The sequence below is a fragment of the Homalodisca vitripennis genome, unplaced genomic scaffold (genome assembly GCF_021130785.1).
Source record: "Homalodisca vitripennis isolate AUS2020 unplaced genomic scaffold, UT_GWSS_2.1 ScUCBcl_955;HRSCAF=3950, whole genome shotgun sequence".
Lineage (NCBI taxonomy): Eukaryota > Metazoa > Arthropoda > Insecta > Hemiptera > Cicadellidae > Homalodisca > Homalodisca vitripennis.
This window is the reverse complement of record NW_025777142.1, coordinates 96,622-112,367: the sequence shown is the minus strand read 5'-3', so window position 1 is coordinate 112,367 and position 15,746 is coordinate 96,622. Positions and strand designations below refer to the sequence as shown.

At 39.9% G+C, this 15,746-nt stretch overlaps 1 protein-coding gene across 1 annotated transcript; it reads right to left on the bottom strand.

Moving 5' to 3' along the window:
* Window positions 1-11,033: 11,033 nt before the first annotated feature.
* LOC124371169 (peroxisome proliferator-activated receptor gamma coactivator 1-alpha-like) lies at window positions 11,034-14,150 on the bottom strand. Its single transcript, XM_046829482.1, has 5 exons — window positions 14,105-14,150; window positions 13,574-13,657; window positions 12,267-12,416; window positions 12,024-12,153; window positions 11,034-11,472 (listed from the first exon to the last, which is right to left on the bottom strand). Exons 1-4 carry the CDS (start codon window positions 14,146-14,148, stop codon window positions 12,033-12,035), a joined length of 399 nt encoding a protein of 132 aa, XP_046685438.1. The 5' UTR covers window positions 14,149-14,150; the 3' UTR covers window positions 11,034-11,472; window positions 12,024-12,032.
* Window positions 14,151-15,746: the final 1,596 nt, after the last annotated feature.

The window sequence follows — 15,746 nt, the reverse complement described above, 5'->3', positions numbered from 1 at the left end:
TTAGATACAAATATGCCAAGTCCTTAAATGACAACAATAATAGTATAACAATAAAATATCAATAGTAATTATAGCCAATTGATTTTTATAAATTACGGTTTTTTTTTTTTTTTTTTTTTTTTTTTTTGAGGGAAGGAGCAGGAAAAATGCAATGTACCCGATAACGCACACAGTGCCAGACCTGTAGTGTGGGACTCACCCTAAAAAACGGTTTTACCCACCTAAAAAACCTCCTCCTAATCTAGATTCTAACCTGGGATTGTTTATCACATTACATCAGGCTAGGCCTAAAATTGTGGGCGTTAAAGCCCGTGGGGCTCGCTCCATATCCAGCCCGCTCGGGTCAAGGGAATCTGGGCCCACTTCGCTGTCCAGAATCGGGTCCTCTTTTTCCAGGGAGGATATGCCCCGGACGAACAGTGTACAAAACAATCCCAGTTTCCCCTCATCCACCAATTATCTTTTCGCAGACCGTATCCAAACCGAAAAAACCCCGAGCTTTTCTTGTGGCTCCAGGCCGGAGGCCTTTCCCAACCGCGGACACGGAAGAAGGTGTTTCCAGCGTTCGTCGTGAACGCCCGGGCAGTAAGATGCAATCCGGTGAATCGGTCTAGCCCATCCGGTTCAGGTACGACTTGAAAATAGCCGTGACCTTGTCAGGAAACTGCGTGAGGTAGTACATCCACCTCGGCCATGCCCGCCTTTCGGACCCATGAGTTGAGAACCCTTGCTCTCTCGTATGAGTCGCGGCAGTCCATCTGTCCCTCGGGTTATCGTGCTCCCAAGCTGTGTTGCCACTGCTAGGGTAGAGGTTCAGGGCACGCTCTTCGGTATCCTTGTTGATCTAGCGTCCTTGCCGATCTCGCCCCTTGTTGTCTCTGATATATAATTCGCGTTCCTCCTCTCCCCTGCCACAAGAGCTTGAAATGTGGATATGACTCTCCGGCAACTTCACCAGGACGGCAGGGCCTCGATACTGGTCACGAGATAGGCGGAAAACACAAAACCCGGAGCTGTGCTAGCTTGAACGCTAACTGAACCCGGTGCTCGTGTGCGGCTAACTACACTATATTGACATTCCTTGGTAAGAGCGTACTGCTCAGCCACACCTTCTCCTCTGGCCCCATAAAAGGAGTACGGACTGGACTGCGGACATCATCAATAAGCAGTCTGTTTGCTCGGACCGAGGAACCCCCAACATTGGCCATCAGCTTACTACAGATATGAGACAACCTTAGCAGCCTTGTCCGCCGCAAACGGAAGATCTAGGTCTCTCTCCAGCTAGACTTATTGTCCACAATGAACCTTCCTCGAGGGTACTTGGCGGGCAACGCGTTGACTGGACCACTTTCCCTTCCCCAACTCCGGCAGGCGGGGAACGACGGTGTCAATTCTTTTCCTTTGTGTGAGATATCACAGATCTCCGTCTTGCTCAGAGCAAGCGAAAAGACACGTTGATCGGAACATCCAGGCGTTGACCACTTCGCATGACCTGGTTCAATCTTTAGCTGGGCAGAGCTCTAACGTTTGCGTTGCGGCGATGTGAGAGCCGCAACGTGCCATCGGCCGTACCCAACCAAGGAACGGTTTCCTCGGCATGGCATTCGGATCTCAGGAAGGGCTGTCTTAAGCCGATATTCCCCAGAGATTTCACGGGCCGAGTATTGAACCCTGCGCGGCAACCATAGGGTGACTTTCACACCGTCCGTCGTCGCGCTCCGTACTCGAGTGTCAATATATCAGAACGCCTAGAACGGAGGTAGTCCTCGATTGAGCCGCAACAGATACGTTGGAATTCGGATAGGTGTCACGAAGTGCTTCCAACCATATCGACCCATCTCTGCCGAGTTCGAAGGCATTCTTGACATCAATGCGTAACAAGAAGCCACTACTACTCGGCGGGAAGAAGAAAATTGGGGGCAGAAATGGTTGTGGCTCTCGGCTCTTTCAACTTGCTTTATGTACTTCACCGTAATCGCGTCGATTGTTGATCGGTCCCTTTCTGAAACACCGTTACTGACGAGGGCATAATGTCCCCTCCGACAGCTACCACGGCAGAAATTCTAGGGCGGGACACGGATTAATTTTTTCAAAAAGTTTTCCAGCCGTGTCCATCATTGCAGAGAAGGGTCTGTAGTACGACGGCCAGCTCTCTGGATTTCTACCTTTTCCCTGTGCTAATAAGCAACCAGCCTGGCGGTTTTCCCAGGGAGATGCGATGGAAATACATCTCACTCGTCTCAAACCAAGCAGGCATTGAACATTCTCAGCAACAATCCCGGGTTTGAGTGGTTGAAAAATCTTCTTCAGAGCCTCGCTGCTGGAATCCCCGTCCGGGCCGGGAGAACTCTGTCTGTTTGCCTTTTCAGGGTGAGAACGGAGGTATTCCAACTCCTCAATAGTAAAAATGCGGAACGCTCTTCCACCTGTTCGAAGCTCAACTAGTGCGTCGCTGTGGATGTACAGGAAACAGAGGCAGTGGACGAATCCTCTCCATGGTGGCGCCCTCCATGATGGAGGGTTGGCAGAGCGGTGCGCCGAGTCTTTCTTCGGAGGTTCACAACTTTGTAACCCAAACCCCGCAAGGATCGGAATCGACGTCGTCCACGAAGTTTCCTCCAGCTATTCGCCTTGCTCCTGTTGATAAGCTCGGGCGGACGAGACTTCTCTCGCAGTTTTGTAGAACCAATCCGACTTACGAACTCTTCTGATCTGCAGGGAATTCTCGCTCTAGTGGCGGCAAGTTTTTGCTCTAAAGGCATGTTCTTCTGAGCTACCGCAATCTCTTTCAGTTCCACCAGTAAGAACGGGCTTGGCATTTGCCACGGCGGAGTTTTCTTTCGCGGCATAGAGCCGGTCACAGGCCCGAGACAAAAAGTTCCAATCGTGGGATGGTTACTAAAGCCTTTTCGCGCTACAAGGCCCCTCACCAGGGATTCCGCCCTGCGCTCTCCCCAGATATAACCTCGGTGTAACGTGACCACGTCCAGTTTAATTGGTGTTCCCATCGGCGTGGCCCATCCCGGGATGCGGAAACGTCTACGGTTTAAATCATGCAGATCAAAAACAATGTTACTGGTGGTCACTACCCGTGTAATCCTCAGAACCACCCTCCAGCCCAGAGATCCCTCGAAAGAAGAGACTCAGACCGCGAGAGGTTACGTTCAGGAATCGGTTGCCTCTCTTGCCCGGGGCGCCTGAAAGTAAGGCGTGTCGCCCTGGTTGAGGACGAACGAGGGGGGGGGACCCGGCCCTGGCGATGAAGTCCAAGATGTATTTCCCCCCCCCCGGGAGTTTGGTAGAGGGCATTAACCCCACTCGTAACGGGCCCTGCCGCGTTTGAACATCACCGCCAAAACGTCAACGTGCCCAGGTGGTGCACGAGCACGCATCTCCTCCAAACGATCAAATCTTGTCGCCGGAAGTCTTGGATTGGCCTCGATTTTGGGGTGACCCCTAGGGTAGCAAACTGAAGAAAGTTACATCCCTACACCACCTGTATCCAGAACCGAATCCTCCGGCCACGCGTCCGTGACTCCGCACCAATTAACTTCTTGTGAGTTCCGGGCCAGAAGAGAAAGCTGTCAGTACCTAGACTGTCCTGGATCCAAATATGGCCTGGGTCCCCTGTCCCGATACCTGCTCGGCTGACTAAGGAGCGCGTCGACACCGAGTTTCCTCGGGCGAGGCCTGATTTAGAAGATTATCAGCACCCCCAGGAATCTTTGAAGATTGGCCCTGTAGTATACGGATTATTGGCCTCTTCGCCTTTTTGCCTGTTCGCAGTGCGGATTCTAAAAACACCGGCATGCTGACCAGAACCAGTGTAAGTGACCGAAGAGCATTCCTCAGCAGAACCATGTCTCTCCTTACAGAGGAAAACAGGAGAGGCTCGAGGTGCTAGTCTTTCTTCTTGTTGGCCCTTGGTCTCCGCACCGGAGGCAGTTGAAAACTTGGTCGGGCCCCTCTGCAGGTACGGGAGAAAAACAAGAGTGGACCGAACGTCTAGGCACTCTGGTAGCATTTTTGCAACGATGACCCTTGTGTCTTTGGAGCCTGCAACTCACCCATCCGACTCTCAGAGGTGCTTGTGGAGGCCTCTGTTTTAAGGCAGCGACTTGTATGTTAGCGTTTCTGCTTTTCGCCCTCCATAATTCAAGGCAATTTTAGCCCATACGCTGCTTGGCTCCGATTTTGGTTTTGTCAACCAGACCTTCCATTGAGACCTCCCGCTTTCGCTCACGGTTAAGTTCTGGAGGAAGACGCCTTCTTTTTAACCGCTTCTGCATAGCACGCTCGTCCTCCTGTTAGATCGAGCCCGTCCTAGGTCTCGGAATCTCCACCTGAACATCTCGGTTCGTTGAAGGGTTTCGAAGTGAGACCTTTTGTTTGTCACACAAGAAGCGGTTTTGAGGGGGAAGCAGCATAAACCGTCCTTCCTCTGTCCTCGATTTCCCAGTTCGAGGAGAACATCCCCGTTCTGGGTTCGTCGGGATGGAACTTGATTTGTTGTAGTCCGTCTCTTCCCGGGGGTTTTTTCGCCTGGATTTTAATCTGTTCCTAGGACATCGGCGGGAAAGATCGCCCCTCCTAAGGGTTTGATCAAAATCGCCTCGAGGCCTAGGTTCTTGAGCCTGGGTCGTGAATGGCTTCCTATTCCCCCCCCCCTCCCCTGGACGCGGGACGAGTTTTGCTAGCGGCTGTCTCCTTAACCGGTTCAGAGACTTGGACTTTCTTCTTACCCTTTTGCAGGGCGTCTTTTTTTGGAGGGCAGGCCTCGGCGCAGCTTTAGCTCGTCTACCTTCTCCCTTTTTTGACAGGGCGCGTCTCTCCCAGTTCCCCAAAGGTTGTATGCGTGAGCGCGGCCCCTGGCGAGTTGAAGAGATGTCCGATGGGGATTTGACGCTGGGATTAAGGAGCAGCTGCTGGTGCAGGAACCCCTACCGGAGCAGAGAAAACTAAAATCAGCAAGCCGGAACTTGTTCCTCACGTCTGTGTATGGAAGCAGAGAAGATAGATTGGATTCGGCGCTTGGATCCAATTCCCTAAGCTCAGGGCTTCCCCGGCGAAGAAACCTCGTCTGCCGGCTTTACTCGCCTTTCCTGGGCTTGGGTCTGAGACTCAGCCATGATAAGCTTGAGGCCTTGAGAGTGAAATCAGATATGACAAGGTTTCATGATTGTACCGCGCTCTGCGTTCACCCGCCTTCAGCCTGAATCTTCGGCATTACCTCGATTTCACCAAGGGAAATTTACATCCGAGTTTCCGGAATTCCATCCTTAATCGGCCTTGTTCACGTTCCACATCTGAGTATAGGAGAGCCTTGGCCAATCTCCTTCAAAAGAGCCTTTCATTTTTTTCAGTGACAGGTCCTCCTTCTTCGCTGGCATCGATCCAATGCTTGCATGCTGAAGCATTTGCAGGCACCGAATGCCGCCACGGAAGAGAGGCTGTTGCTGGGTAGGAATTCCTTGAGGTGTTTCCGGGATTGGTCACCATCCATCGCCAGACTCGACCTCCTTCTTTCTCTCTTTCCGGATCCGGACGGACGATCCGGTCGTCACTTAACAGCCTTGAACCGGCACCGGCGGAGGGGTTCAGGCTTTCTATAGTCTCACTCGTCCCGGCCGTCCCTGTCGTCCAAGTGGTCGGAGAGACCTTTGCATAATTGAACTTGCGCTTGAAAGCGGCTTGTCCTATTCTCCATTTCCATTACTCCTTGTAATGTAAGTTTGACAGTTCCATGCTTTTTTGTCACCAGCCGGCAATCGTGCGGGCAAGGAGCGGCGGCACCGCTTACCATTGGCCGAGAGCGGGGTGTACCCGTTGCGAGGTCCTCACTCCCGTAGGAGACGTGGGAACGCCTCCCCTACCCCAGTTTTCCCCGGATGGCGGTCGAACCTCCGTTTGGCCCAGCACCGACATTACACACAAGGTATGCCGTAACGTGCTGGGGGTCGCCCGTGGCAATGCAGAAGTCCGATCCCTGCATCCATGCCGCACTTCGCTGACCAAGGACCGAAGTAGCCTGGCTTCTGACAACACACTCGGAGAGGGCCATCGGCAGTGGGCGAGGCACACATCAGTCCCTGCAGCAAGTCAGGGACCACTCCCAGGATCTCCCCAGCATGCGGCCGGTCGAAAGAAGGTGGAAGGGACACCCGTAATGCGGTGGTCGAAAAAAAGAACGAAGAAAGGCCGAGACAAAGTTTAGCTCAGAAGTAAAAGGAATTAAAGCACAGTGAGCTAAGACCTAAAAGATGGGAAGAAAGGGCCCCCCTAGCTCTGGAATGAACTGTGAGAAGGTTCTCACAGCTTTGGGCTTCAGTGTACCCCGGGGTCGCCAAAAACATCCGTACAGTGCGGAAAGGCCCACTGCCCCTGACGGGAACGCGAGTGTATAAATTACGGTAGTGACTCATGGGAAATATAATGATGTAGAAGTAAAACAAATTATGTCACATATTATTGCAACGTGGAAACTTTCAAACACAATTAAAAATTAGTGTCACCGTAAGCGGGTGTCTTTTTCAGAATTGGTGACTAATCTTGTTTATTTCCAAGAACTGTCTGTGGGACAAAAGAGCTCTGTATTCAGGGCTGTCCCAGTGTCATAGCCCTCCCCAGCGGCGCCATTGCTAATTTCAAAGGTCGTCCTGTTGTCTAAAGTCATAATCGAGTCCCATAGTGAGAGGCCATCCACCGGAAAACTCCTGTCACCCTTTTGTCAATGAATTTATGTTTGTCCGGTGCCGACACTGGCAGCGTGGTCGCCATCCGAAATAGAAGATTATAATTACTTAGTTAGAACGGGGCTTATGTTACAGATAATCATTTAATAAGAATAGGCTGATGGTAAACTACAAGAAACATTACATGTAATAGGAAAAAACTAAACAAGTCATTATCCAAATATTTAATTTAACACGATATAAAAAAGTTTCATGCATAGCATTACTTTATAGTCTTCTTTACTTGTGTTTTTACTTTAAATTGTTAATGAAAATTATTCAGGTTCTAACAAAAACAAATTTGTAAAGAACTTACTTTTTTTATAATAAACTTAAAAAAAATTATTTATTAGATTAAACACGTGTAACTAATTAGTTAGCTCTGATGTTTAATCCTAGAGATAGCTACAAAACTATAGATCACCATATTCATGTTTTAACAATACATAATATCATAAGGTTTTATAAAAAAACTGAGTTTGCCGTGTAATGTATCCAATCCTACAAAACTTGGATTAAGAGGTAATTAATGCATTGTAATTGGGAAGCTCCTACTTGAGAAGGTTTTGATAATTTGTGCTTTAATTTACTCTAAAAAAGGAAAAGTTAGAGTTTATTTATTATTAAAATGTTTTAGTTCAAATTTTAGTTTTTTTATGAACTAAGGTACCATGTAACTGTTGTATTACACAAAATTAGCCATTTCTGCACGAATATCAAAAATTTTCACAGGTCAAGAAAAATTATTTAGTTTCAAAATAATTCTAGATAGTTTCATGTAATTACGCTGTAAACTAATATTCTTTGAGGAACAGTCGAATATCGTAAAGTCAATTTAGGTAATCAATGATCCAATAAATATGAGTATTCTTAAATGATATTTACAGCATGGACATCATCAATATGATGATACTTGTATGCGGCTTCAAACAAATTTTTAAAAGAAATCAGCATTTAAATCGTTGTTAAAAAGAAGTATGATGTCTGAATTTTATATAAAACGAGAACTTTCATTCATATGCACATTGTAAATAGTAAATGAGCTATATAGAGTAATTTAAAATTTGAAAAAAAATCGGTGTATCAGTTATAATTAAAAAAACTCATGGTTGATACAAAGAACAAAGCACTTAATAAAAAATATTTATTTACTTTAAACTTTCTGCTTCTAAACCCAAGTTTTTAAAACGAGAATAGCTGCTTAATAATATTAAATTCAGTTACTAACAACCATTTAGTAATTTTTTGGAACAATTTTGTAAAAATCTCATGAAAAGCTGCACACTTATCAGATGACACGGAAATTTCCAGAAACCAAAACAATGGAGACGCGTTTAAGTGAGACTTGTTTAGTGCCGGCATTGTTCACGTTTCTAAGAATTGTAATAATTAGAAGCTGCCAACTCTACTGTAAACTGCAGATGTATTTATGGTGTTGTCGGTAAAGGATTAGTGGACTTTGGGTTAGGAAAAACTTCCCAGGGTAAAAAGTCAGTAAAAGGTCGTAGTCGGCCGGTGCAGTCCCACTTAGAGCTACGGAGCTCAACAAACCCTTTTAAATATCAGTTACAGTATCATTTATTACCTGTTTGAGATTATTATTTTCTTGGATTAGAAAGTACTAGTGTTTGTTACGTTTATAATATTCACTTTGGCTTCTCAAATACTATAAAAAACGTTATAAACTATGTCCACGCTACGACTATATATAAAACAGTAGCATTACCAAATTGACTCGTTTTAATTTAATGGGTTGTCAAACTGGAAATGTTAAAAATAGAATATTGTTATCTCTATCTAGAAAGCGAACTATTTTTCTTAGTTGTATGTGATAAAACAAAATCACGTTAATTAAAACCATTCTCTCAACATGCATATTTCGAAATTACAATATGTAAAAAACTAAATTTGAGTAGCTTCTACGATTTAAAAATGTATCGGAGAGTAACTATCTAAACTAGGCTATTCATCCAAGTCAAACAGTTACTTAGACACATTTATATATCCAAGATCACAGATAATGTTATGAAAAATTAACTATGATTTATTGGGAAATATGAGTAGTTTAGTACGCATAAAATACATATTAACCTTTTTAAACAGCTGAGCTGTTGAACGGAAATCATACATTATAGCACAATTATTATACTTTATAAAATGCTTACACTCTATGTTAGCAAAACTACTACTGTGCTATACTCAACATATCTCAAAATAAAGCACCAATCAATATCAAAGTGTATTTTAGAGTATGAAATGTAAGCAATTATGCAATACATTTATGGAATATAGGCATGAGATGTCTCTTGTTACAGTACACTCTTGATAATGTCAGAGTTAAAGGGAACTTCCGGATAGTCTGTAAAGTACCACAATGGAAACGAAAATCTAACCCACATTTTCCACAAGTACCGTAATCCCCCATATTTAGACGGGGATTTCTTACATGTCTCACATATCATAATGATAAAAAGTTATATTTATAATTTGTGAGTGTTTAAAAGAATATGAATGCATTTGGTAAGGTATGTCTTTATACTACGTGAGGTTATCAGCCAAAAGCGTTTAATGTAAACTACCCTCAAAGTTGGCTTGCACACAAATAGTTAAAATAATTTATATTCTTATTTTCTATGCTAACCTTTTTAAACCAATTTTAAAACTTATGTGTTATACAAATTATAAGACCTTAAAGTGTAGTGAGTTTTAAAATATTGCTTGCATACAACGGTACTGCCACACATGGCAGTAAAAATAAATTATTATGGCAGTACAAAATAAAATTATTTTACTTTTTAAATACGAATATTGTAAAAATTATATCACGGAGATGAGAAATTTTTGCAGGTACTAACAAAATGTCATAGGAAAAAGAGTTTAGTCTATCGCCTAAATTTTGCTTTGGACTTTTATATCACAGTAATACTATCTTATAATACCAGTGGATACGGGGTCTGAGCAACTAACTGCCCAGACCTCTAGGGGACGTCTGTAACTCCGCTAATCTCTACCATTAAGCGTGTACAGTCAGCCGTTTGAAAATCACTTCCTATTGATGTGATTATCACACGTTGCCCAGTGGATACGGGGTCTGAGCAACTAACTGCCCAGACCTCTCGGGGACGTCTGTAACTCCGCTAATCTCTGCCATGAACATCGTGTGATGTTTTAAGACAGAGTTCATCCACCACTAGCCTAAACTAACCTAGACATATTACTACAAAAACACTTTTCTAACACTACACCATTGTCCATGCAATTAACTAAACTAAAACACAAATTAAAACTAACTTAAAACTAAAACACTGTACATGCCACTACCTGAGCGTCCATGCGTTAAAAGTAACTAAAACGTACTCAAAATTATGTAACCTAATTACACTAAAAGAAAAATTATTATTACTAACAATATTTACAAAAACAACAAAATGCGTCAAAGGTATCTGCTTAATTCGTGGAACAATGTGAATTAACAGCCATGATATATATGTAAAAAAAAATATGTGTGTGTGTGTGTGTTGTGTGTGTTCAAAAACCTGATGATGCACATAGTGGTACTTGCGTAGATATGCGATTGACTCAAGGCTGCAAGGTGTCCTGCTTGAACGCTGTGACATTTTTAAGCACTAAGCTGAACCCGTGCACTGAGCGCCGAAGTAATAAATCTTATCCGTCGAGCAAAATTCCAAGAGTGCTCAGCTGCAGTAGTCAGCTGAGAACATAATCATACCAAATATATTCATTCTAATTTTTTAGAGAAACAAGAAATAAACCTGATGATGGAAATAATTGGCGAATTGTGAGTTTTCTTTAATAAACTAATAGAAAATTTATATTTCCAATTAGAAGAGCTCTTCCTCCTTCAAGAAATAATGGTTTATGATGGTGTTAGTTGAGGTTGTAGGAGGAAGGCTTATATTTCAATTTTAGGCTAGTCGCATTCTGTGTACTTTATTTACACCGTTTTGTTTAAAATAATATTTCCTTCAAAGTGTATGAAAAACTTTGATCAGTCACTTCATAAAATAACAGAGTTAGTGTTGTCTAAAGATGGGTAACGTGTTTTTCCCCAAATTTTTACTTACTACTTAATAAAATATAAGAGTTCGTTATCATGATTGTAGTTGTCTTAAGGAAGGTTCAACAATAATTCAAATGGAATTTGTATAGCTGGTTTGTTTATTTAGCTGTTAATGATTCTAATCATATAATCAGCATCAAAGCTTTTCCAGATGCCACATATCTTGAAAAGTGTATAAGGACTTAACAAATATAAAAACCCTCTTTATTTAAAGTGTACACATGTACTGTTCTAACAGTAAACCTAATAACACAACTAAAGTAAGTTTTAGTTTAATTTAAGGTTGGTTTTAATCAAACTTAGAGATCTATATTAAACTGTACGATTTTTAAAAAATAGACTGAAAAAATAGTTACTAGTCATTGTTAGGTATAGTTATCCATTGCAGTGTTTACATTTACGGTATCAATAAAATTTTTACTTTTGTGAAACAACAGTTATGTGTTGCAATTCTTGATTCTAGTTATAATTATTTATTATTAATATTATAATTAGGTTCGGTATGTAATCTGGACCTGGTGCCAGACTGACCTCTTAGATGCTGGAACCTTCTCACTTTGTTTTACATTACATTTGATACTTGGCTGCTCAGTGCACGGTTTCCAGCTCGGCGCACAGAGCACATGGGGCTCGGTGCAGGATTTTTCTCCTGGTGAGGACCTGCAAAAGAAAAGGAAGATTATTATTAGGATAATTAGCAACTAATTTAACAGTCATTACAGTATTAAATTAAGATTGTTTTATCTTACAGTCGAATTGATCATCTTAGTATGTGTATAAATATGTTAACATCTAGCAACTCACCTCACTCGGCATATATCGTTAATAGCTGGCTGTATTTATGGCTATCGGGAATTTAGCACCATAAGTAATATGTTAAACCGCATGCACTTTGTCGACCCTATTTTCAGTCATAGAATATAGGAGTAATCTAATTTTAAAGACCTTATTAAAGCGTATAAAACACTATATGGTTAATTATTACTGTAAACTGCTATTACAATTCTAAATAATACTAATTTGTACTTTATTGTTTAAATATTCAAAATATTTACTGTATTCAAAATATATGTTAAAATGGAGTGTCTGCTAATTTGATATATCATTAAGGCGAGACATCCTCCACAGCAATACGAATTAAAGTAGGTGAATAAAAGAGCATAAGGTTTTAACATTGTTCTTAATAAGAAAACTCGATGCAGTTTGCTTACCGCCAGCTTCTATCGAGGCGCCTTGCGCCTGTCGTACCGCAAGATTTTGAAGAGTGTTTGATCTTTGCCGTACACAACGGCCTGGTAGGCGTCCGCACTGCTTGCGTACGTAATGTATGCAAAGTTGTCTCTGTTAAAAAAATACACTCGTGTTACAAAATATGAATGTTAGTTATGTATACACTATTATATCTACTTTCACACTGTAACAGTATAGCACAAATTTCAAGCTCTAATACTTACGTTTTCTCGTTGAAGTCAATGCTAATTATTGTTCCAAATCGTTGGAAACGTGTTTTAAGATCATCCATCGTCATCTCTTTCAAAATCCTCCCGATAAACAGGACCCTTCTCTCCTCTTGAGCCAAAAAACTACGTTGTGGAGAGTGTGACCTGAAATACATAAATCGTTTCATTTTATTGTAATTGAGTAAAATTCTGCTATAAATCAGTAAAACCACGTACACCGACATCCGTTACCTTACATGCGAAAACATAAACAAAACAAGATCAGTACTACACGACACTGTTCAAGCTATCTATGAGAGAATACATCTATTATTTATTTTGAGTTATCCTAAAGATAACACGTCAAAAACTACGGTTTGACCGATAAAACCTTGTTGTAAACTAATCAGGTACACATGAATTTTGAATGTAAACCAGTTGATTTTAAAATAATAAATAATATGTACCACAAGATGTTTTAATTAGACCTTAACTAACAAATCAGCTTAACAAGTAGATGTGAAAGATAATAATATGTAGTAAGTAAAAATAACCTGCTCATGTATAAATTAACTATCAATCACATCTACCCATTGTATTCAACCAAAATTCCAATTAATAGAATCACACATAACTATTAAAAGTATATTTGAATTATTGTTCTTTCCCTCCCAATAATATTCTTGGAAAGTTATTAACAACACTACGCCTATCCAGTTAAAATACCATTACTGAAATCAATCCCTCCCCTACCACAATAAAAAGAGGGTTTAAATAAAACGCGAGGACACTAGTTAAAAACCCATACAGTATATCGTGTTTTGTTTTAACATAAGTATGTGCAGTCATCGTAAACATCATACATCGTACATCATAAACAGTTATACATACAGCAAAGAGACAGCACAAATGTTGGTCTATTGAAGAGTAAGGCCCACCCAAGAGTTGGCTCTCTACCCCATATACCCCAAGTGGAATACAATCGATGGAATTAGATTCGTATGTACTATTAATTGGAATTTTGGTTGAATACAATGGGTAGATGTGATTGATAGTTAATTTATACATGAGCAGGTTATTATTTTTACTTACTACATATTATTATCTTTCACATCTACTTGTTAAGCTGATTTGTTAGTTAAGGTCTAATTAAACTAATCGTATGTATTATGATTCGCAGGGTTATGACTATGTGTATATTTTTTTCCTAACATTATATTTCTTAGAAATTAATTTCACTTTAAGAGTAATCTTTAATTTCATATTCTTGTATAATTCATATACATAAAGCATAATTGCAAAAGTAATGTATAAGAACTTACCCTGATGATCGTGATCGGGATCTGGATGATGACCTCGAGCGTGATCTCGACCACATCCGAGAAACATCCGTCCTTCTCCTTTTACTGAAACAGTTAAAAATCATTTTAACTACCTGAATATTGTTCTCAACAATTCAGGAAAATAATATTATATGACAAACATAGTGTTATCGTTACGAAATGTTATCAAAAAATATAATACACGTTATAAAAAATCATTATTAATACTAGTGTATTTAATGTGTTATTTGTTAATTTGTTGAAATGGAGAATTCTAGTGGATCTGAAAAAGAGTTAAAAATATAAAATAAACTAAACATTCATTGTTTGTACCTAGTTAATGTATGTATTATATATGAAATATCCGTTGGTCATTTCAGTGGCAAAGGGACACACCTAAAAAATCCATTGCAACATTCATGCTAAAGATTCAATAGCAATTCCTTCATTGTACATATTTGTATAGGCGATGAGGTTGCATAAAACAATTTTAATAAAAGTAACAACTCAAAATATTAACTGAAACATTACCTTCTAGAAATATGCGTTGACTTTTTATCTTCCTTCAAACCCATTCTTCAGATGCTCCACAGTCTGCAACAGACAATACTAATTTTAAATTTTCCATGAATGAAATTTATCATTACAAATTTAAAAACTAAAACATTATTTCACACTTATTAGTTTTAAACAACTCTACTCGACGTCTTGCATCCTCAGTGCCGCCGAAATGTGTGTTTTTTTATGTACAAAGCCGTGTCTCAACACGAACATTAAGGTCTTTTTATAGGAAATACTCGTAAATGTATTGCATTGTCTTCCAAATCATAGCCCTAGGGTAGTGTTAGAGCAATAACTGGTCGTGGCGGAGCACTACTTTTGTGACAGAAGAGGAAATTAGAAAATGTAGCTACATGGCGTTGTATATATATGAACTTTATACATTTTCTTTTACGTTATTTAATATATTTCAGACTAATGCATTACTAATCCATTACAGAATAGCTAAAATGTTATCAAAATTTTTAAAAAGTATAACCTGATTTCGGATATATTCCATCGATAATATTAGGAAAATAAAACACTACCTATGGAGAATATGGGTATTCCCCCACGTTAATATTCAAACAAAGATCCAACGGTTGTCCTCAAAACAAAGACAAAGATGTTAAATTTGTTATGAACTCTAAACAATTTTGTATTTTATTTCTGGAATGAGGTGTAATCATGTTAAATATATTAATATTTTAACGAATAATAATTTAAATTTTTTTAAGTTTTCAGTTAACCAGAGTAGTTATATCTCTGTATTTCCTATCAAGATAAAATATTACAAAATAGTTCATTTTACAAAAACAGCGTTTAAAACAATGATTCTAATCGCTAAATATAGTATAGCTAATTAATGGATTAAGTTAATTGACATGATAACGGCATCTGCATTTGTGTTTTTTCAATTTAGAGAAGCATACAAAATCAATTAACAATTATAATTGAGTGCATATCAAAGTAATCCTTCAGATTGCTTGCAAACGACCTTAACGCTGTATAATTATTTTTGTGTAAAAAGCAACAGCCACTGTAGAATAATACTGTGGGATATAAACGATTGCAATTACCAAATAACCCTACGTTTCAGTAATGTTTTATTTTGGATTGAAAAATAAAACTTAAGTAGGTCAAAGAAATTAAAGACATATCTTATAAGACTTCAACATATTTTCGTTGTCTTTTTAAATTTATGTGAAACGGATTAACCATTACAGTAGTATCAAATGAAAAATGCTCTACACAACATAATACTAGGTCAAATTAACAAGTCTGGTACCTTAAAAAGAATATACCAAAAAAGTCAACGCCTAAATATAAGAATAATTAATACCAGCAAGAGTAAAATGAAATTAATAGTTTTACATTTATTTTCATATTATATAAATAGTAAAAATTTTGCAATTACTGAATTAATCACAGACAAGGTGACAAGGTTCTTAACCAATAATTTATTCATCGGATTAAGTAGTCTACAGTTTCCAAAGAGAAGTACAAATATTGAAGCGCTTAAACCCAGAGATGCCGGAAGTGAATGAAACTGCTACGTTTATATTTCCGCATGATTTATATTTATGCTAAATTTACTATATAATATAGTGCCATAATAAAATATGTTACGATT

Coding starts and splice junctions, on each gene's coding strand:
- LOC124371169 (XM_046829482.1), bottom strand. CDS start 14,148: ATGGGTTTGAAGGAAGATAAAAAGTCAACGCATATTTCTAGAAG. Junction 13,658..14,104: donor TCAACGCATATTTCTAGAAG/GTAATGTTTCAG, acceptor TAACTGTTTCAG/TAAAAGGAGAAGGACGGATG. Junction 12,154..12,266: donor ATTGACTTCAACGAGAAAAC/GTAAGTATTAGA, acceptor TTTTTTTAACAG/AGACAACTTTGCATACATTA.